Raw genomic sequence first — 20,210 nt, 5'->3', positions numbered from 1 at the left:
CGCCGCCGCCGCTGCCGCCGCCCGCAGGTGTGTGCCGTGGAGGCGGCCTGGGTGCAGGCCATCATCCCGCGCCTGGAGAACATCGACGTCAACCGGCTGAGGTGGGGGGCAGGGAAGGGCTGCCCATGCTGGCAGGTTGACTGCGCTTGTGGGCCGCTGTGCAGGCTTCCCGGCGTGTGCGGGCAGCTGCTGCTGAGCGCCGGCCGCGGCCCAGAGCGTGAGCGTGGCACAGCCTGACTGAGCATTGGCACATCCTGGCTGCCTGTGTCCCCTCTGCAGCGGCGGCAAGACGGGGCAGGCGGCCATCGCCGCGGCCGAGGCCAGGGCCGCCGGCACAGAGGCGGCGGAGCAGCAGCGCTCGGCGGCGGTGGAGCGGCGCAACACGGGGGATGCGGTGGCGGCGGCACGGGCGCGGTACCTGGCCCGCAAGAAGGCCGGCCGGTGACGGTGCTGCGGCTGGCGGCGACAGCGCTTGCTTGCTGCAGGGCCGGCTGGCTGGGGGCCTTTCCGATTGGTGGAAGCCCCGTGGCAGGCCGCTGGTAGGGCGGCTGCAGCCCACTTCTGAGCCAGGTGCCTGTGCGGCTGTTGGAGAGGTTGAGGCTTACAATAGCAGCGTACGTGGGAAAATGGAGGAAGAAAGTAGTTTGACTCTCAGTCGTTGTGGCTCGGCTGCATGGGGCCGCCGCTGGTGGCTGGGGACAGCAGCGGCAGGCGCCCCACGCTCCTCAGCCCGCAGCAGGGGCTGGCCCACGCAGCCCGCGCAGGGAATGGCTGCCGGGGTGCGCGGGCAGCGGCGGCCGCCGCTCTACTCGCCCGCCGCCGTGCTCTCCCGCTCCCGCTCCCGCCGCTCCTCGCTCGCTCACTTGCTGCCGCTGCTGCCGGGCTGCGAGGTGTCCAGCGCGCCGCTGCTGAGCACGCGCGGCACAAACACCTGCGCCTCTGCGCTCAGGTGCGCCCCCAGCGACAGCTTCTTGAGGCTCGCCTCAGCCGCCGTGGCATCCGCCAGGGTCATTGCCGCCAGCGCCGAGAAGGGCGTGCTGCCCTGCCAGGAGGGCGAGGAGGGGTCGGCGCCGGGCGCCGCCCCGCCGCCGGCGGCGGGCGCAGGCGTGGCTGCGGGGGCAGCGGCCGCGGGGGCCGGGCCGCGCAGCGCGGCGGCGGCGGCGGCGGCCGCGGCCGCAGCAGCCGCCGGTTCCTGCGCCTGCTGCGCCGCCGCCTGGCCGGGGGCCTCCCCGGCCTGCTCCTCCTCCACCTCCTCTGCCGCCTCCTCGGGCTCGGTCTCCGGTTTAGGCTCCAGGCCCGGCAGCGGCGGCATGATGGCGTGCGGGCGCGGCAGCTCAAAGCCGCGGGTGCCGTCGGGCCCCTTGGCAATCTTGGGCTGCTTGTGGCTGCCCAGAGTGAGGTTGCCAGAGTAGCGGTTCTTGTAAGGGTTGACGGCGGGCACGGGGGAGGAGGTGGGGCGCGGCGCGGGCTCTGCAGGGGGGTGGGGGGCAGAACGGAGCAAGCGGGCGTCGGCGCCTGGGCCGGCGGCAGACGCGAGGGGGGGTGCGCCTCTGCCGGCGGCAGCAGCACAGCAGGGCGAGGAGGCTAGCGGCGGCGGCAGCGGGCGCCTCACCCGGCGTGGGCGGCAGCTCCGGCCCCTCCTTGGTGCGCCGCACGCGCTGCGCATTCAGCTCGCCGCTCTTCATGTTGGAGTGCAGCACAAAGGCCACCTCGTCGCCCGGCTTCAGCAGGTACTGCCCAGACACCTGCAGCACGGCGGTACGGCGGTGCGACCTTGGGTGTGGGAGGCGGCCTGGGGGCAAGCGCGCCACGAAACGAGCGGCGTGCGCCGCAGGAACATGACAGCGGCAGCCAGCCGCTGTTGTTGCTGGCGCCCACCCGCCGCCTGGCCCCACCCACCTCTTTGAAGTGGAAGAACAGCTTCTTCTTGGGCAGAGGCGGAGGCGCGGCGGCGGCAGGGGCTGACGCCGCCGCCTCCACGGCCCCATCGCCGTCGGCGCCGGCCTCGGCGTCGGCGCCCGGGGCCTCAGGGGCGCCCTCCGCACCCTCGCCCTTCTTCTCCTCCGCCGCCTCCGTAACCTCGCCCTCTGCGGCCTGCTCCGCTGCCGGCGTGGCAGGCGCGGCGCCATCCGTGGCCGCCGGGGCCACCTCTGCCGCCGGCGCGGCGCTGTCCGCCGCCGGCGCAGCACCGTCTGCTGCGAGCGCGGCGACGTCTGCCGCGGGCGCAGCGCCATCTGCGGCGGGCGCCGCTGCCTCCGCGCCCTTGTCCGCCACAGCGGGCTCGTCGCCGGAAGCGGCGGGCGCCGCCGCGGGCGCCGCGGCTGCCGGTCCCGCCAGCAGCTGGTCCTCGCCGTACAGGATGAACCCAAACTGGCGCTCGCGGTTCACCTGCGCCACCGTACCGCCGTACCGCACCATGCCCACCTCCACCGCGCGCCGCCCAGCGTACTGCGCCGCGCCCGGCACCGAGGCCAGTGCCGCAGCCTTAGCGGCCTGCACCCAACCAACGCAGGCGGCAGCATTTGGTGGGTGAGCAGGCGGCAGGAAGCGGGCGCCGTCATCGGGCCAGCCCAGCAGTTGACAGCCACCCAAAGCTTGGCAGACCCAGCCTGAGGGCGAGCTCGAGGCGACTGCAGGCTCCCAACATGCCCCACCCAGGCGCCCGCATCCACACGCGTGCTGCACGCCCCCCGGCCCGCCGCCCCCGCCTCGCCTGCAGGTTTGTGGCGATGCGGAAGGTCACGTGATCTCCCTGGCGCAGCGCGCCGCTGCCCTGCTGCACGTCCTGCGGCGTGAAGGGCAGGCGCGCCTTGCCCGGCAGCAGGCCCGGGAGCATGCCGGGCAGCAGGCCGGGCGGCGGCGCGGGCGCCTCCCCGCCTCCCTCCCCCTCTGCCGGCGCGGTGCTGTACTCCAGCACGCCGCTGGTGCCCATGTACTGCAGGCGGTACAGGAAGGTGGTACAGGTGGGGAGCGGGAGGGCACGTCAGCACGCCAGCATGCCAACACATGATGCAGGCAGTCCTCCTGCCCAGCGGTGCGTGGCAAGCTGCTGCCTGCCCAGCGCCGCGCCACCCCGGAGCTGCCTATCGCTGCAGCTTGGGCCCTTCCCAGCCAGTACACACACACACATACACTCCCCCTCTGGGCTCCCACCTGCTTGCCGGCGATGGGCCGCTCCAGTACCACCCCTCGCAGCAGCTCCTCCCCAATCACCTCAAACACAACCGACCCGGGCGGCGCGCGGCGGATCTGCGGCGCAGCGCAGGCGAGAAGGCAGCGGGGCGGGGCGGGGTGGCACGAGGGGCACGCGCAGGCACACGGCGGCGCCGCAGAGCGCGGGAAGCGGCTGGTGCGGTGCGCAGCGCCGGCGGTACCGCCTGTGCCCCCTCACCTGTACCGCGCTCAGCTTCCCCTCCCTGTCCCGCCGTATGTTGAACTCCACATCATCCCCCACCTGCACAGGCGGGGCGTGGCGCAGGGTCAGAGCAGGGCAGGGGCAGGGCAACTGGAGTGAGAGAAGAGCAGAGCAGAGCAGCACAGGGCGACCGAAGTGAGAGCAGGGCACGCCAACTGAGGCAGGGGGGTGGGAGCGGCTCGCGCGGGGAGGGCGCCGTCGGCGACGGCAGGGCCGGCAGGCGGCTGGCCGCGGCAGCGCGCGCGGCGTGCGCAGCGTGCGCAGCGCGAGCAGCGCAAGCCACACCTTGACCCCCTCGGCCGTCCAGCCATCCAGCTGCGAGAAGTGGAAGAACATGTCTCCCGGGCGGTCCACCTGTCGGATGAAGCCAAACTCCTTTTTCAGCAGCGCCACGCGGCCCAGCTGGCGCCCGCGCAGCGAGTCCCCTGCCTCGCTGGCAGCCAGAGCAGCCTCCGATGACGGCGTGGGCTGCAGCGACTGCAGGCCGGCCGCGGGGGCGGGGCGGGGGCAGGCAAGTGCGTGTGAGCGTGTGCTGCTGGCTAGCCGAGTCGGTGAGGCTCGCGGACGGCGGTCGCGGCTGAGCATCCAAGGCGCCGCTGCCAATCGATCGACCAGACACCACCGCCGCCACGGCAGCCACTGCCGCTGCTGCATCCATCCATCCATCCATCCCCATCCATCCATCCATCCAGCCAGCCAGCCAGCCAGGCAGCCACACCCACACCACGTCTCACCTTTGACAGGAAGCGAACGTCGTTGGCGAGCTTGCGGTGGCCCGAGGCGGCCCCAGGGTGGCCCCCCACCTCAAACTCAACCACATCCCCGGGCTCCAGGCGGGGCGTGCCCTCTGCAGGCGCAGCGGCAGCACGCATAATGAAGCATAGCCGCGGCAGCGGTGCGGAAGCGGTGGCAGCAACGACATGCCAGGAGCCGCCGTGACCGCCGTGCGTGTCTCCCTGCCTGCCTGCCCGCCTCCGCGGCGCCGTCTGTGCAACAGGCCGGGCGCTGGCCCCTCCGCCCCCGGGCCCGCCGCCGCCACCCAGCCGCGCACCTGCCAGGCGGAAGGTACCGTACCGCGCCTGCTGCTGCTGCCCGTCTTCGTCGATGTACAGCAGGAGGCCGTCGTCCATCTGGTGGTGGCGCCCAGCACGCGCCACCTGGCGGCAGGCACCGGGCAGGGGCGGGGAGTCACGCACAGCACAGCACAGCACAGCACAGCACGGCACAGCACAGCACACGGGGCAGCTGCCATGCAGCGCTGCACACTGCACACTCTGTGCCCGGGCCCCGCAGCAGGCAGCCACCTGCGCCACGGTGCCGCGGTAGCGCGAGGGCTGGGCGGGCTCGCCGCCGACTGTCGGGGCGGCAGAGGCGGTGGAGGCTCCGGACTCGGAGAGGGCTCCAGATCCTGAGGCCTGCAGGCAGCATGGGGCAGGGGAATGCAAAGGCTTGAAAGCCGGCAGGCCCAGGAGGCCCAGGGCAGCACGGCCCTGCCGCGGCAGAACACACACACCGACCATGCAGCCCCACCAATCCACCCCTACACCAGGCAGCCAGGCAGGCAGCTCGCGCACCGCCAGCGCCGCCGCGCTGCTGCGCCTCGACTGCTGCTGCTGCTGCTGCTGCGCCTCGGCGGCCTCGCGCTGCGGCAGGCGCCAGTCGCGCTGCGTGGCGGGGGAGGGCTGGCGGTGGTGGCCAAAGTGCTCGAACCCGGTGCGGCCGTAGGCATCCTGGTGCTGCTGCTGCTGCTGCCGGCGCGGCACCGGCTGGCTGGGCGTGTGAGCGTGGCCCTGGCCCTGCGGCTGCTGCTGGGGCATGCGGTGCTGCTGGCCACCTGCGGGCGCCTCGCCGCCATTGGCGGCCGTGGCAGCGGGGCCGGCCTGGGCCTCGGCAGGCGTGCCGGCTGGCGCAGAGGGCGAAGGCGCGCTGCCCTCTGCCGCAGGCTGGTGCTCAGGGGTGGAGGGCCGGCCGGGGTGAGTGCTCGCGGCGCTGTGGCGACCGGGGCCGGCAGCCGCGGGGCCCACAGGGCTGGCGGCGGCGCCGGCTGGGGAGCCCGCAGCCAGGGTCTTCACATGATAGGCGACATTCCTTGCGGGGGTCCAAATCCTTGGCCCCAACAAACCTGCGGGAGGAAGGAGGACAGGCAGGGGCAGGCGCAGGTTGGGCGGGAGGGTGGGCAGGACTGGGCAGCGCGCCGCCGGCGCGGATGCATCCCTCGCCGCTCAAACCTCCCGCGTCGCTGGCGCATCCTGCGGATGCGCCCTGTGCCAACCAACACACACCACCTCTGGGTGGCCACACACACACACGCACACACATGCACACACATACACATGCACACACACACATGCACATGCACACACGCACATGCACATATCACCAGCACGCACACATATACGCGCGCGCACACACCTGACGGTTGACCCGTAGGCGGCGCCGCCGTCAGAGTCGTTGACATGAAAGAAGTATCGGCCCTCGTGTGAGGTGCACTTGATGAAGCCAAACTGCGGCACGGGGCGGCATGCGCGGGGGTCATGGGCGGGGGTGAGGCGGGCCGGGTTGTGTGGGGAAGGAGTGGTGAGGGGAGCCTGGGGCATCGCTCGCCGGCCGCGGCTCGCCGGCTGTGGGGGCGACGCAGCGGCGCAGCGGGATGGGCGTGGCACCAGCGCCGCGGGACAGCGATAGCTGCGCCAGCATGGCGCCAGCATGGCGCCAGCTCACCTTCTCCTGGCGGGAGACTACCAAGCCCTCATGCTGCTCTGCCCCCTGGGGCACCTCGACAGTGTGACGGCCGCGGCGGCTGCCGTCCATGCTGCGGCGCGGGGTGCCGCCGTCCACGCTGCGCCTGGCATCCCCGCCGCGCCGCGCCGAGCCGCGTGGCGTCATGCCTGCCGGGCTGGCGGGCGGCAGGCCGCTGGGCAGCGGGCCGCCGTCGGCGTCGCGCGGCGTCTGCGAGCGGTGGGGCGTCGCCGCGCTGCCGGGCTGCTCGGCGGCGGCCGCGCCGGGGATGGGGATGGAGACAGACAGGCCATTGCCAGCCTGGGGAGCACTCATTGTTTCTGCAGTTGCGACGCGAGGGGCAGGCGGCGGCGGGTGAGCAGGGCGGCGAGCCGTTGCTGGGCCATCAGCGCCCCATCCGGCGCCCGGCCTCAGCGCCCGCTTCCCAGCATTCATGCTGCATTTACGGCGAGGTCCTCGCTGCCTCCACAGCTCGCCGGGTTTGTGGCCCAACGCTGAGGGCAGACTGAGAGCCTGCATGCGGCCCCCACCGACCTGCGACAGCTCGATTGGGGTGTGGGTTTCGTCACCAGCAACGCCTGGGCAGCGATGCAGGCGAAGTCTGGAGTGGGCTGGGATGGGGGGTGAGCGGCCGCCTTGTGCGGTCGCCACGAGGGGAGGAGTCAGCGGCTCAGAGCCCAGAGCACACCGCCTGGGCAATGCGCGAGCACGGCAATTTGGCCACACGCTGGGCCGACCTTCTTCCTGCTGCTACCTCATGATTACTTGCAGCGAGCGCAATGCCAATCCACCATCGATGGCACGCTGCCCAGCACATGCAGAATGCGCTGCTCCCCTTGTGAGCCAACCTGCCTGCACTGTTGCGAGCAGGTGCTCTTGCAGCGCGTGACGCCTGCAGCACAGCCAGGAGGGCCGCCAGAGGCTGGCAGCCACCTGTGCAAGAGAGCGCCAAACGGCCTGACGGTGCTGCACGCTGCGGCGCTGGTCAACACCCGCGCTGCGGTGGCGTCCGCGCTGCTCGCCGGAGCTTGTCCGACCGCCGAGCTGGATGGCAGCCAGAGCACATTCCACCTGCACATGCTGCTGGATGCCTGCGGCATAGAGCTGACCGATGGCAAGAAGCCGAGCCGGTTCTACAGCCGGCTTCGTGGAGCAACTGCGCTCGAGACGGCCGTGGCGTTGGGGCATGTCGAAGCGCTGGCCGCTCTGCTGGCTTTCGGCGCGGCAGTGCGGCGGCCCCGGGCCTTCTCGTCTCTGCTGGAGCACTGCCCGGCAGCAGCAAGAGACCGGGTGGCCAGCTTGCTGGTGGCTTCTCAGGTGTGTCACCAGCATTGCATGAATCCATGGCTGCCTGTGCCTGTGCCTACCATCTCCCAGCTATGTGTGCTGGTCGAGGCATCGGCCCGAATCCTTGCCACCTGCTACCCCACTCACTTACTCAGTGTTGGGCCCCCCATCTCGCCCTGCTGCAGGCCTGCCCCTCTGCCCTGGTGCCCCACTGGCCAGCCAGCTACGGGGCAGCCGTGAGGGCGCTGCTGGGCAGCGCTCATCGCAGTCGGCGAGGCTTGGGCACAGCTGATGCCCTGCCGCCTCCTCCTGATCCGACAGACAGCCTCCCACGTTCTGAAGCCGCAGCTGCAGCAGCTGGCGCCGAAGCCACAGCTTCTGGCAGTTTGCAGGCTGCCATGCTTGCAGCGCTGCCACACGAGGTGGTGCTGCGGATAGCGGTGCTTGCTGCCGTGCCCCTCTCGGCTTGGTAGCTTGCAGGTGGCCCCGCGTTTGCTGCCTGGCCCTGGCCTGTACTCTCGCATCCCTGTACGTGTATCAATATTATATTCATTGCTTGCCTGTTGTGATATACTTCGCGACTTGAGCCATCTTGTCATTGGTATTTCCTCTCTGTCGCACTGATTCTGGCCAAGCAATTTTGTTTCATGCTCGATACAAGAATTTTGGTGGCAGCAGCCGCTGCACATTTCATGCATTGTTCTCCAAGCTGTGGAAATTAGATTCTGAAAGGACTGCAGCATATCATAATCAAGGGCACGATAGGAGCCCTGCTAGTGTACAGTAGCATGGAGCCGAATAGGAAGAAGCGAGGATGGATTCAATCATTGCTGTGTATAAGTTGTCTTCAGTCAAAACTGGCGCCGTGACCGGCCTGCCGGCATGCCCCGCTCGCCTGGCGAAGCATGCTACTGCACTGGGATGATGCGCGTGCCGCCTGACTGCACAGGCTTCCGCTGGGCAGGCCTCTGCTGGGTGCTGCCGCTGCTGGTGCCGCCTGCGGGCTGCTGGTTGGCCGCCAGGAGCGCCCGGAACTGCTCCGACTGAGCCCAGCGGTCGATCTCGCGGGCCCGCATCACCGGCAGCGGGTGGGACAGCGCCCGCGTCTGCGCATTCCTGCGGGAGCGGCGGCACACGGCAGCGCCGGGACAGGCAATGTGAGCGCGCGAGGCCCCAGGCTTTCACCCCAAACCCCCAACCAGGCTTTGGGGCTCCCTGTCGAGGGCATCGACGCAGCCAGCTGCACAGCAGTACCAGCTGCTTACCGCAGGTACCAGCCCACGGGGGAGGCGGTGGCCTCGTCGTAGCTGCGCGCCTGGCGCAGGAAGGCGTCGATGTTGAGCTCCCCAGCCAGCGACGGCGACCCGCCCGCCAGCTTCATCAGCGCCGACACCACCACCTTGCTGCAGAGCCAAGCAAGGGGGAGGCAGCCGCGGTGGGCGGGCGCTGTGCGTTGTGTGTGCAGTGGAGAGCGGGCTGCCGGGACGGGGCCCGCGCCTGGCAGGCGAGCCGGCCTGGCAGGCCCCTGCCACTGCCACACAGCCCACCAACCGCGTCGTGCCTCCCCAACACACACACACATCGCCCCCACCCGCCCCTGCCCCCACACCTGTCTTGCGCCACCAGCAGCGCGGCTCGGTCGCACGTCAGCTCCGCGGCCCGCAGCCAGCGCAGGAGCCCCTCCTCCACCGCCGACGACACCACCGGCAGCAGGCTGACGGTGCCCAGGGCCAGAACGTTGGCCGCGGTGAGCCACACGCCGTGGTCGCACTTGAGGTGGCCCAGCTCGTGGGCCAGCACCGCCTGCAGGGCGTGGGGCCAGGCATGCGCGTGGTGGGCGTGCACGCGTGCATGCATGCGTGTGTGCGTGTATGCGGCAGGTGTTCGGAAGCGGGGAGCGGGACATGGGGCCACGCCCGGAAGCGGACAGGCTGCATGGAATGCGCAAAGCCGCCAACCACCAAGTTCACCCACAAACAAGGGGCCGTGGGCATCCAGCCCGGACACCGGGGCAGTCGGCAAGCCGGGCTGCGGGCAGCCGGCGGCGCCCCCGCAGCCACCGCCCACCTGCACCTCCGCCGGCGTCAGCAGCTCCAGCAGCGCGGTGTGCACCACGATGAAAGGAGTGCGCCCCGCAATGGCCAGAGTGTAAGCATTGGGCAAAGGGTTCTGAACGCGGGGCGGCGGCGGGGAGGGAACCAGGGGGGCAGGCAAGCAGGCGGATGGATGGCCCTGAGGTTGAAGCGGTGCTGAGGCTGAAGCGGCGGCATGCAGTGCACCCATGCGCCCGAGGCCACAACTCCAGGGCAGGGCAAGCACCCCAGGGCCCCAGCCCGCACGCGCATGTGTCCTCTGCACGCTGCTCACCCGCCTGCCTGCCTGGCCCGGCTCCTCACCTGCCGCACATACAGGTCGGGAGCCTCCATCTGGAGCATGGCGGCGGCCTCGGTGAGCAGGCGGTGCAGGCTGGGCAGCTGGTCGGGGCCCGCCTTGATGGAGGTGCCGATGTTTTCCAGCAGCAGCACCTGCTCGGCCACCGGCCCCATCAGGTTGCGGGCCACCAGCTCCAGCCCGGGCAGCACCCTGAGCAGCGCCGTGTTCTGCTGGTCCAGGGGGTGCTGGAACTGGGCGGCAGACAGGCCCCTGTACGCGGCCACACGCCGCCGCGGGCCCGCCGCCGCGTGCTGCTGCCAGGCGGTGGCCGCCGGCACGCCGCCGACGCCGTCGGCGCTGGCGCCCGCTGGGGGTGCGCCGGTGCTGGGTGCTGCTGCGTGCTGCTGCTGCTGCGGCCAGGGGCTGCTGGGTGCGTCTTGGTAGGCCTGCAGGTGGGTTGCACATCGTTGTGGTGCGTCACGCACGTAACGCAGCGACTGAGGCGGAGGGAGGGAGGCGGGCACCGGCGGCAGCCCCTTGTGGGCCGGCGAGTATTCCTCACCCTGACGGCCAGTATGGCCCTGCCCTGGGCACTGTGCTGTGGCCGGCGGGCCAGGGGGAGCGTAGCGCGGGCCCTGTTCAACAGCCGCACCACTCCCGCAGCGCTGCAGGCTTTGCAGCCAAGTACCCTGCCGATGGGCGTCACGTGCATGCGGCTGGGCTGGCTGCAAGCTCCCTGGAGGAGGGGTTGGGTGGCGGAGGCCACTGCAGGGGCGATCGCAGGCTGCAGACCGATGACAGCGGCACGCAGAGGCCTGGTGCTATGATCTGAAGGCCTGCCGACACCAAGCTTGAGGCTTGCATGGGGCTGTCCCTTCCAGCAAGCCGAGATGATATGATGGCAGCCCATCCTTCTGTCTGCCGCGATCGCAATTGCCTGGCTTTTGTGTCTGGTGTCTCAGGGTCTTGCAGCAAGCGGCAGTGGCACAATGCAGCACGCTTGTGGAATGCCCACAGCGGCCTTTACGCCCGCCACCAGGCCTCCCAAGGTGGGTGGTGGGCTTGTGGCTGCTGTAGTCAAGCAGCGAAGCCCCCACGCGCCCCCAAGTCACGCTCAGCCGAGTCCCACCCGCTGCCCACTGCCGCTCTGCTGCCCTCAGGCCCGCAGCAGCCCCGGCAGCAGCAGCCTAGCAGCCTCCCAGCAGCAGCAGCAGCGTCCCAGCCGCCCAGGCCGAGTGCTGCGCTTGTCGGCGGCGGCGGTGGCAGCGGCGGCGCCGCCAGAGGCCCCCGTGCTGCCCTTCCGCGTGGGCCACGGCTGGGACCTGCACCGCCTGGAGCCGGGCTACCCGCTGATCGTGGGCGGGGTGGAGATCCCACACGACCGCGGCTGCGTGGCGCACTCAGGTGGGTGGGTGGCTGGGCCTGGCGATGCTGCATCCAAACTACAAGCGGCCGGCTACCCGGATCACCTGTGCGGTGCTCCTGGCCAGCCTGCACCCCTGCTCGTGGGCAGGCTGCTCGCACCCGGTCACCCCGCTGCCGACGCATGTGCCGCCGGCGCGAGTTTTTAGTCCGGGCAGCAGCAGCCTGCCAGACACGCGCACTGCCCCCAACCGGCAGCCAGCCGACGGCCGCCGCTCTTGCCCTGCCTTGCCCCGCCCGCCCCGCCCTGTAGACGGCGACGTGCTGCTGCACACGGTGGTGGACGCCATCCTGGGCGCCCTCTGCCTGCCAGACATCGGCCAGCTGTTCCCCGACACCGACCCCAAGTGGAAGGGCGCCCGCAGGTGGGGGGAGGGGGCGCCACGCGCAGCCTGGGCCGTGCGCAGGCCGCCGGGCAGGCTGGGGCTGTGCGGGAGAAGAAACAGAGCCGCCGCGCCGCCGCTCCCCACTCCCTGCTCTGCGCCAGCACACCGCCCCCGCGCCTTCAGCTGTGAGGGGCGTGCTGCCAACAGGAGGCCAGGCCAGATCGTCGCCAACACCTGGCCTTCGCCCCCCTCCCCACCCCACCCCACACCACACTCCATCCCGCAGCGACATCTTCCTGCGGGAGGCGGTGCGGCTGATGGGCGAGCGCGGCTACGCGGTCGGCAACATCGACTGCACCATCATCGCGCAGCGCCCCAAGATGTCGCCCCACAAGGAGGCCATCCGCGACAACCTGTGCCAGATGCTGGGCGCGCACCCCAGGTGGGCTGGGCTGTGGGCCGGGCTGGGCCGGGCTGGGGTGGGGTGGGGGGCAGGCCACTCTCGCACGCGCTGCACACATATGCGTTTTCCGCGCTGCGACCAGCGCGCACCCCGCCCTCCCACCCGCCATGCAATCCTATGTCACGCTGCTGTCCCCCCCTGCCCGTGCCCTGCCCTGCCCCGTGCCCTGCCGCAGCGTGGTGAACATCAAGGCCAAGACTCACGAGAAGGTGGACAGCCTGGGGGAGAACCGCAGCATCGCCTGCCACGCCGTGGTCATGCTGCTGAGGCAGTGAACGCAGGGCCAGCGCCACGGCCGCCATCTGATTCTGTTGTGGGCTCTCTCCGTCTGACTCGGACCATATCATTTGTAACTCAAATACATAAACTATGCAACAGGACTTGCGCCACGATGCGATACTCAAAGCAGCGCTGCGTGAGCTGCCCGGCGCTGGTGCTCCCTCCGCGCTGCCGCTCCCTGACAGCCCCTCGGCACTGGCGCCGCCTCCAGACTCCCCGACCCTCATGGCCCACGGTTCAGGCGCCCCATGCACGCAGCGCCGCTGCCTTAGCACCCTGCCACCCGCTGTACAGGTTGGCCGTCCCTAGCTGCATGATGCCGGCCTGGTTCAGGGGCGGGAACCAAAACAGGCCGACCATGGCATGCACTGCACCGTGGGGGTGGACGGACGCCAGGTCAGCTTGGCCTCCTTACGTGCCCCGCAGAAGGGCTTGATGCCCAGCGGCCTGGGGTTCAAGATTCAAGCAAGCAAGCAAAAGCAGCCCGATGCACCCCGGGGCTGCGCTGCTCACACAGGGTGAGCGTCAGGGCGGTTGCGGCCCACAGGGGCACCACGATCCCTGCATCCCTGCAGCCATGGGTGCAGCCGCAGCCACAGATGCCAGCCTCGTCAGCGTGTGGCGACCGCCGCAGCAGCTGCGTGCCGCCCCGCTGGCGCTCCTCCGCCCACCTGAGCGCCCGGCGGCCGACATTCTCCCCCACAATGATCAGGCCCCACAGCACAAAGTGCCAGAGCCAGAGAAGGTGCGGTGTGAAGCGGCCGGTGTAGTACCTGCAGTGAGTGGCGGCTGGCAGGGCAGGGCGCTGAGGGAGGGGAGCAGGCACAGCGGCCCCTGCCACAAGCTAGCCTATCTCGCACCATGGGTGTGCACCAGACATGCTGGCAATGCGCCTGGGCCTTGGGGGGGTCACCCTCCCATGGTGGAGGAGCTGCCCGCCGATGCAGCCAGCACAGGCGTGCCCCGCCCGGCTCACCAGTAGAGGCCCTCATGCACCAGGCCGCTGACAAGAAAGGAGGCCAGCACTGCCACCATGCGCCGGGCGCGGCTGAAGGCGGGGCCAGGCTCGCCGGGGCGGTGCACCAGCCGGCCTGCGCATGCGTGGACCAGATGTTTCAGTCTGGCAGCGCGCTGTGCATTTCCGGCAAAGTGGGGCATCTCGCCATTGGGAGCAGGGGGCAGCGCAGTGACCCTGGGCCAGCCAGCCGCACCTTCCATGATTGGATTGTACACGCAGCTGCGGAGGCAGTTGGACATGATCTGGTTCCACCTGCTTGCCATTATTCCAAAAGGGGCAGCGCGCTGGATTCAGATGGAAAGCAGCATGTTCTGCCATGCAGTGCGGAGCGTGCGGCAGGCCATGGCAGCATAGCTGTAGCGCAAAGCTGCTCGTACACACGCTCACACCCTGCACCGCACCAGGCCAAACAGCCCACCTTCTGTTCCAGAAGTCTGCCACTGCACCACAAAGGGGTAAAGGTCACTGCGTGAGGGATACGGCATGGCTGGTTGAGCCGGAGCGCGTGAGCGGCACCACATCCATCGCCCAGGCTGGCATGTGCTCGAGAGAGGCGGGGAGGGCACCTGAGGTGCAGCCGTAGGGGCTGTCAAAATGTGGGGAGATGGGCAGGCGCAGCGCGGTGCTGACCAGCGCCGCCAGGCCGTCGCAGCTGATGGATAGCACAAGGTACATCGACAGGGCTGCATGGGGTGTTGGGGCACAAGCGGGGGTAAAAGGTGCGGGGAGAGGTGGCGAGCGCTGCACGGGGATCCCCTCCGGAGGACACATGGCTGCAGGGCTAGGCATGGTGCCAGCCTTGCACAACAGCCAAGGCGCCAGGGCAGACCGGCAGGGCTGGCTCACTCTGGACCAGCAGCTGGGGAATGGGGGGCAGGCGATACGTCGCCAGCACCCACACCACGCCCGCCAGCAGCACGAGCTTGCGCACGAATCGCCAAAAGTGTATGCCCGCTGCACAGCACAGCTCAATGGGGCAGGCAGGCTGTTCAGTAGCCGCAGGACGGGTTGCCAATGGCGCCGACCAGCAGCAGCAGCTGGCCCCCCAGACTGGGTGCGTGCCCCTCGCCTGATTGGGTCTGTGCATCCCCCAACCTTCCCTGCGCTGGCCCCTCACCAGAGTAGGTCTCGTGGGTGCGCCCCTTGCGCCTTGCCTTGGCCTGGGAGGCCGCCGCCTCGCGCTCCGCAGCCTGCTCTGTGGCAGATGTGCTGGTGCTGCTCTCGGCAGGAGGGATGGGTTCAGGTGCTGCGCATGCACGGCGTGGGGAGAGAGTGGGAGGGTTGGCGCCGAGCCCGGGGGGGCGGGGGCGCGGGAATGCAAATGGCAATGCACACACATAGCTGGGTGAGCCATCCAGCCCACCTTCGGCGGGGATGATGGGCAGTGCATACACGGCCAGGAACTGGGCGGGAGTGAGGGGGCGGCGCAGGCAGCCGCGATTGAGCACCCAGCCGAGCACCTGCATGCGGAGGCGGATGGTTGGGGCAAGCCCGGCGCAACCTTGGTTTCCCATGGGTGGCAGGTGCCCGCTCGCCTCCCCCGCTGCCGGTGCGGCGCCTGCATGCCCCCCCGCACCTTGAGGTTTGCGATCATGGAAGTAAAGATGGCGACTATGAAGCAGGTCACCACCTCGTCCCCTCCAAACAGTAATGGCACGATGAGGTTGGCCGCCAAGAGCGGCGCGGCGGCCGCCAGGCGAGGCGTGCCGGGCGCCTGGGCCCGCTGCCTCCACAGCAGCAGCCCGCTGGCTGCCACCCAGCCCAGCCACGCCGCGACACGCTGGAGCAGGGTGAGCCCGGCCGTGAAGTGCAGGGGCTGGTGCGGCTGGAAGGTCGACATGCTCGAACCCTTTGGGGTAGGTGGCGCAGCAAGCCTACTGCCTGTCTTCAACCTTTGGAGGGTCGAGCAGTCCACAAGAGGAGGAAACGGCTTTGGGTTTTGAGGCCGAGGATCAACCTTGAAGTACACATGTACTGTGCTTACGATTTTTAAAGGATGGACAAGTCACGAAACATGAAATCAAACCCTGTGAATCGGACAGCCCAGTTTGGACCCGAAGCTTCACTCGAAGCCTGCCGCCGCCGGCGTACTGCCCGCCAGGGGAGTGGGGCCATCAAATGCTGCTGCTCATCTCCGCGCTGCTCAGCAGGTCCTCGCCCGCTGCCGCCGCGGTGATGGCGTCAGCGATGCGCTCCTGCAGCGGCGCCTGCCCGCCGCGCTTCTCCAGCGCGCCGCTCTGCATGCGCGCCGCAGTGTGCAGCAGCGGGCGCGGCGTGGCCCCTGCGCCCCGCATCCACGGGTGCTCCAGCACCTGCTGGCAGGTCAGCCGCTTGGCTGGGTCCACCACCAGCAGCCGGGAGACGAGGTGGCGGGCCTGCCTGCTGACGTGGCGCCACTCGGGCCCCTCAAAGTCGTACTGCCCCTTCACGATGCGGCGCAGCAGCTGCACCTCGCTGGCGTGGAAGAAGGGTGGCACGCCGCTCAGCAGCATGTACAGCACCACGCCGCACGACCAAAGGTCCACGGCGGGGCCGTAGGCGGCGCTGCCCAGGTCGGGGTGCGCCAGGATCACCTCTGGTGCCATGTACTCTGCGCAAAGGGGTGGCAGGGGGAAAGGGGTAGGTGGCTGGCTGGCTGGCGACGCTGGTGTGATGCGGCCCCGGACCCCAAAGCGGCCGCCAACCAGGCCCTCTGTGCCAGCACCAGTGCCACCCTGGTGGAGAGGGAGGTGGCCGTGCTGGCCAACTCGTCACAACAACCAGGCAGCCCACCTGGCGTGCCCAACATCGTTTTCATCACGCTCAGCTCGTCAGCGGCGCGGGGGTGCTTCTTGGCAAACCTGGAGGCGCCGGCAGCGGGCCAGCCGGAGGCGGCTTGGCTGGCCAGGCCATCACGCAAGTGCATCCCTCGCCCTTCCCGCCACGTCGTGCCGTCTTCATCACGTGACTGCACGGCAGCTCACCCAAAGTCTGCAATTTTGAGGCTGGTTATGTCTCCGGGGCGGGCCAGCAGCAGGTTGTCCAGTTTGATGTCGCGGTGCACTATGCCCCTGGAACGGCCAGGGATAGCGTGGGGAGGGGCCAGCCAGCTGGCAACGCGGCCAGGAACGGCAGCGGTGCGCAGGAGCGGGGCCCAGGCCCGTGCTTCGATGCCCACCGCAAGCACACAAACTCCCCACGGCCCACCACGGCCCGCCGCAGGCCGAGCGCTCACCTGCTGTGCAGGTGCTGCACGCCGCGGATGAGCTGCTGGAAGATGGTGCGCGCGTCGGCCTCGCTGTAGTGCCCCTTGTTGATCAAGGCGTCCAGCAGCTCTCCGCCTGCCACACACACGTGGTGCCAGCAAGCGCTGGCCATGCCGGTGAGGGACCGCCAGCGCCACTCGGCCAGCAGAAGCCCCGAACCCACCTCCCCGGATGCATTCCGTGCACCGTAAGCAGCGGTGCGCGCACCCGCGGGAGGCGACGCAGCCACCGTGCACATGCCATGGGGAGGCGCCACCAGGGCCCACCTCTGAGGAGGTCCATGATGAGGTACACCCGGTTGCGGTGCACAAAGTACTCGCGCATGGACACCACCGACGGGTGGTCCAGGTCGAGCAGGACGTCGATCTCTTTCATGATGAGGCCACGGGCGGTGCACGCGCGGCACTCCTCGCACCGCATGGGCCGCGGCAGACGCATCACCTTGCACGCCACCTGCTCGCCCGTGGCGCGGTGCGTGGCCAGCTTCACCTTGGAGAAGGCGCCCTGGCCCAGCGTCCTGCCCAGGTGGTAGACCTCCTCAACCGTCGCATCCATGCGCAGCTTCTTGCCGTTCCTGCGGGGCAGGGGCGCGGCCAGCCCCGGCGCCTCGCCGCCGTCAGCGCCCAGCAGGAGACGGCGCTGTAAGGCCTAGCTGCGCCGTGCACGCGCAACTGGTGCATTCGTGGGTTGCAACGACTCACTCTGGGTAGACGCTGAGTTCCCTGCCAACCGAGGCGGTATCGTGGGGGCTCTGTTTTGAGCTCCACGCTCCCATACTGCCCTTTCCCCATTCAGCGAAAGCAGATCACGACGTGAAAGAAGAGGCTCGAAAGTCTTGGGCACTCTCGCAAGCTCTCGTCAGGTGGCTAGAGCAGGGAATCTCCGGGAATCAGTCGCGAGCGTCTTACAATCCAGAAGTGCGAATCCAGGGTGCATCCCGGACCCTGCTGTCGCGCGTGGAGGCGCCAGGCTGCGCTGGCGCCACTTGGCGGCGCTGGCGCCCCAGGACTGTCGAACTGCAGGCTAACGAGGGCAGCTCGTTACAAGATTTCAGCAGTGACAATGGATGCTGGAGTCAATGATCATACTCAAGTATTCACATGCGGGTCAGTCAGAGATGCACATTGGTCCGGAATGTCGGGACCGAATGTGAAGAAGCCTGGCTGCCTAAAGGGGGGTGGATCAAGAGGGGGATTCCTATGCAATGTCCAGTCTGTGTCGAAGCTGTGAGGGTGGTATGCAGTGTCTGGAGAGGCTAGCGGGTTGTGATACGGGTTGCGCCAATGGGCACATGCCTGCCCAGGTGGGCGGCTATCTCGCGGCTGCGCCCCCCCTGCTGCTGCTGCTGTGCGCCGCCGAGCTGCTGAATGTGCAAAACCCGGGGCGGCGGCCTGAGGGCAGCTGCAGGGGACGCGCCTGCATCCACGGAGGCATTACAGCAGTCTTAAACTCCATGCACTGCCCAACATGGCCGCCGCCCAACCCAGCCACCACCGACAGCATTCTTCAGTGCCCCAGCAGAGGCCTATTTGCTGCCCGCACCTGTGTTGCTTGAGCGTGCAGTGCTGGGGCGGCCACGCCCGGCCCGCGTCATCCGGTGATCAGGGGCACCAGCGGCGTGAGCGGCATGGGCGCCATGAGGCTGAGGTTGCGCTTGTGGCTGCCCGTGCGCAGCATCTTCTTGGTGATCTTGGTCTGAGGCCAGGGCCACTCCACAGTGCAGTCAAACCTGCGGGGGCAAGGAAGGGTGGTGCAGGAGGCTGGGGCGGGCGGCGGGCGCTCAAACAGCCAGCCGGGCGCCGCCACGACACCATCCCGTCAGCCAGCCAGCCGCACCCCAGCGCCACCACCACCACCCACACCTGCAGCCGCCCCCCCAGGCTCACCAGGGCACCCAGTTGGACTCTGAGCAGAAGGAGAGGTTGAAGGGCTGGTTGGCCCAGAAGGCGCACGTCATCTGCCCGCTCTGGGGGCTGGTCACATTGAGGCATCCGCCCGTGGAGTTGCCGGCGGGCGTGAAGAGCGCGTCAAAGCCGTAGGAGCCGGCGCCCTGCAGGGGGTGCGCAAGGAAGCGTGCGGCGGCAAGGGCGTCAAGACCCCGCTGGCGACCCAGCGGCAGGCGCCGCCACAGCGGCCGTGGCCTTGGCAGAGCGCGGGCACACGGCTGACTCATGCCAAGCGGCGCATGGGGCCCGAACGCCAGCCAGCCAGCCAGCCAGCCCTGCTGCTGGCACCAGCACAGCCCGGCCCGCCCCGCCCACCTGCACAAACACGGCGGTGCCCAGGGCCAGCTGCATGCCCGACACGGGATGGTTGAAGGCGGCCAGGCTGGCCACCGCCCAGCCCAGGGCGTAGTGGTGCAGGTGGAGGTCAAAGGAGCCGCTGCCCGCCAGCGCCCCAAACCAGACGACGAAGTAGAGCAGCACGGCGGAGCGCGGCAGCAGGTAGCGGCGCAGCGTGGGGAGGCAGCGGCGGCGGCGCGCGGGGCGGCGCGCCGGCTTGGCCGCCGCCCGCGGGCTGCCGCTGCCCTGGCTGCTGCCGCCGCCGCTGCCGATGCTGCGCTTGTCGTCAAAGGTCGAGAAGGAGTCCTCGGCGCTGGGCTCGCTGCCCATGCTGCGGCTGGTGTTGCTGCCGCCGGGCGAATCGGGGGCTGCGGCAAGCGCCCCTCCCGCTCCTGCGCCCGCTGCAGCGGCCACCGGCGCCGCCTCGGGCGCGACGGCGGCCCCCTTGCAGTTGCTGTCGGCAGGGTGGCTGGCTGGGTAGGTGGCCAGCCAGATGTGGAAGGCTATGGAGGCAATCACCACCGCAGCAGCTGCACTCAACAGGCAGGCGCGGGCAGGCGGCAAGGGCGGCACATCAGTCACGCAGCGCGTGGCATAGCAGGCATGAGGCTCGGCCTTGCGGTCCCTCCAAAGCGTCTGGTGCTCCCACGGGACAACAAGCGCACAGCAAGGTTTGAGTTGCTGTGCAGCAGGCACGCAGCAGCAGCGTGCAGAGCGCAAGGGCCTCGGCGGCGGCCGAGAGCAGGCAGCGGCAGCATGCGGCGGCGCGGCAGCTGCGCAGCGGCGCCGCCGCTCACCGGACGAGACCACGGCGATGGCTGCGGCGCTCCAGGTGCTCAGCTGGCTCAGGCTCTCGTGCATGGCCGGGATGGAGGAGATGGCGGAGTAGGCTGGCAGCATGGCGGCATATGCCACCCACAAGTAGGCGCGGCGCCAGCTGGCCAGCCAGGCAAAGCGCGCGGGCCTGGTCACGCCCGCCAGCCAGCCCAGGCCGCCGCCCACAAAGGCCAGGGAGGTGAGGGTGGAGTAGACCTCGGCAGCGTCCACGGCGTCGCAGTCGTACGGCAGCCCGCCGGCGCACAGGCCGCGCTGGAAGCCGTAGCCGGCAAACAGCAGCGCCAGCCAGCAGGCCTGCAGCGGGCGCGGCGCGGGCCGTGCATGCAGGTGGTGGGCACAGTGGCTTGCACAAGGTGCAGCTAAGCAAACAGCGCAGCAGCAGCAGCCACGATGCGGCGCATGGGGCGCCGCTCACCAGGCGCAGGTATGTGTCGCCGGGGGCCAGCGTGCCGCGGCAGCATGCTGGCTCCTCCTCGCCGCCGCCGTCGCCCTCGCCGTCCCCAGGTACTTCCGCCACCGCCCTC

General features: G+C 69.8%; 7 protein-coding genes across 7 annotated transcripts in view; 3 read left to right on the top strand and 4 right to left on the bottom strand.

The window, feature by feature from the left end:
• CHLNCDRAFT_136192 (hypothetical protein) overlaps positions 1 to 445 on the top strand; it is a gene marked incomplete at both ends in the record, with an annotated part of 6,382 nt that extends 5,937 nt beyond the window's left edge. Inside the window, 2 exons of the mRNA XM_005846117.1 lie at positions 28 to 101; positions 280 to 445. Coding sequence (XP_005846179.1) covers positions 28 to 101; positions 280 to 445 — 240 coding nt within the window. The remainder of the gene's footprint in view (positions 1 to 27; positions 102 to 279) is intronic.
• Positions 446 to 859: 414 nt separating this feature from the next.
• Positions 860 to 6,469, bottom strand: CHLNCDRAFT_136191 (hypothetical protein; the record flags this gene model as incomplete). Its single annotated transcript, XM_005845986.1, has 14 exons — positions 860 to 1,470; positions 1,613 to 1,745; positions 1,900 to 2,493; positions 2,675 to 2,935; positions 3,154 to 3,249; positions 3,392 to 3,454; positions 3,701 to 3,892; positions 4,150 to 4,262; positions 4,467 to 4,572; positions 4,720 to 4,830; positions 4,990 to 5,318; positions 5,488 to 5,537; positions 5,828 to 5,919; positions 6,137 to 6,469. The coding sequence occupies 14 exons, from the start codon at positions 6,467 to 6,469 to the stop codon at positions 860 to 862; spliced, it is 3,084 nt and encodes a 1,027-aa protein (XP_005846048.1).
• Positions 6,470 to 6,742: 273 nt separating this feature from the next.
• Positions 6,743 to 7,914, top strand: CHLNCDRAFT_136190 (hypothetical protein; the record flags this gene model as incomplete). The annotated part of the gene is made up of 4 exons (XM_005846116.1): positions 6,743 to 6,760; positions 7,025 to 7,471; positions 7,627 to 7,708; positions 7,850 to 7,914. The coding sequence occupies 4 exons, from the start codon at positions 6,743 to 6,745 to the stop codon at positions 7,912 to 7,914; spliced, it is 612 nt and encodes a 203-aa protein (XP_005846178.1).
• Positions 7,915 to 8,349: 435 nt separating this feature from the next.
• Positions 8,350 to 10,089, bottom strand: CHLNCDRAFT_25372 (hypothetical protein; the record flags this gene model as incomplete). The annotated part of the gene is made up of 5 exons (XM_005845985.1): positions 8,350 to 8,557; positions 8,707 to 8,844; positions 9,051 to 9,244; positions 9,509 to 9,610; positions 9,838 to 10,089. Coding segments are annotated over 5 exons (894 nt in total), but the record flags the coding sequence as incomplete, so codon positions are not given.
• Positions 10,090 to 10,803: 714 nt separating this feature from the next.
• On the top strand, positions 10,804 to 12,300 carry MCS (hypothetical protein; the record flags this gene model as incomplete). Its single annotated transcript, XM_005846115.1, has 5 exons — positions 10,804 to 10,863; positions 10,975 to 11,218; positions 11,490 to 11,601; positions 11,849 to 12,004; positions 12,201 to 12,300. The coding sequence occupies 5 exons, from the start codon at positions 10,804 to 10,806 to the stop codon at positions 12,298 to 12,300; spliced, it is 672 nt and encodes a 223-aa protein (XP_005846177.1).
• Positions 12,301 to 12,541: 241 nt separating this feature from the next.
• CHLNCDRAFT_136187 (hypothetical protein) lies at positions 12,542 to 15,162 on the bottom strand (the record flags this gene model as incomplete). The annotated part of the gene is made up of 11 exons (XM_005845984.1): positions 12,542 to 12,672; positions 12,818 to 12,873; positions 12,976 to 13,077; positions 13,281 to 13,395; positions 13,516 to 13,541; positions 13,741 to 13,762; positions 13,889 to 14,005; positions 14,169 to 14,276; positions 14,440 to 14,517; positions 14,686 to 14,782; positions 14,899 to 15,162. The coding sequence occupies 11 exons, from the start codon at positions 15,160 to 15,162 to the stop codon at positions 12,542 to 12,544; spliced, it is 1,116 nt and encodes a 371-aa protein (XP_005846046.1).
• A 451-nt stretch (positions 15,163 to 15,613) lies between these two features.
• CHLNCDRAFT_8755 (hypothetical protein) lies at positions 15,614 to 17,161 on the bottom strand (the record flags this gene model as incomplete). Its single annotated transcript, XM_005845983.1, has 5 exons — positions 15,614 to 15,912; positions 16,095 to 16,162; positions 16,286 to 16,372; positions 16,537 to 16,642; positions 16,834 to 17,161. Coding segments are annotated over 5 exons (888 nt in total), but the record flags the coding sequence as incomplete, so codon positions are not given.
• Positions 17,162 to 20,210: the final 3,049 nt, after the last annotated feature.

The sequence above is a fragment of the Chlorella variabilis genome (assembly GCF_000147415.1).
Source record: "Chlorella variabilis unplaced genomic scaffold CHLNCscaffold_15, whole genome shotgun sequence".
In the NCBI taxonomy this organism is placed as follows: domain Eukaryota; kingdom Viridiplantae; phylum Chlorophyta; class Trebouxiophyceae; order Chlorellales; family Chlorellaceae; genus Chlorella; species Chlorella variabilis.
Note: the sequence above shows the minus strand (reverse complement) of the source record. Positions and strands in the feature narration are given on the sequence as shown.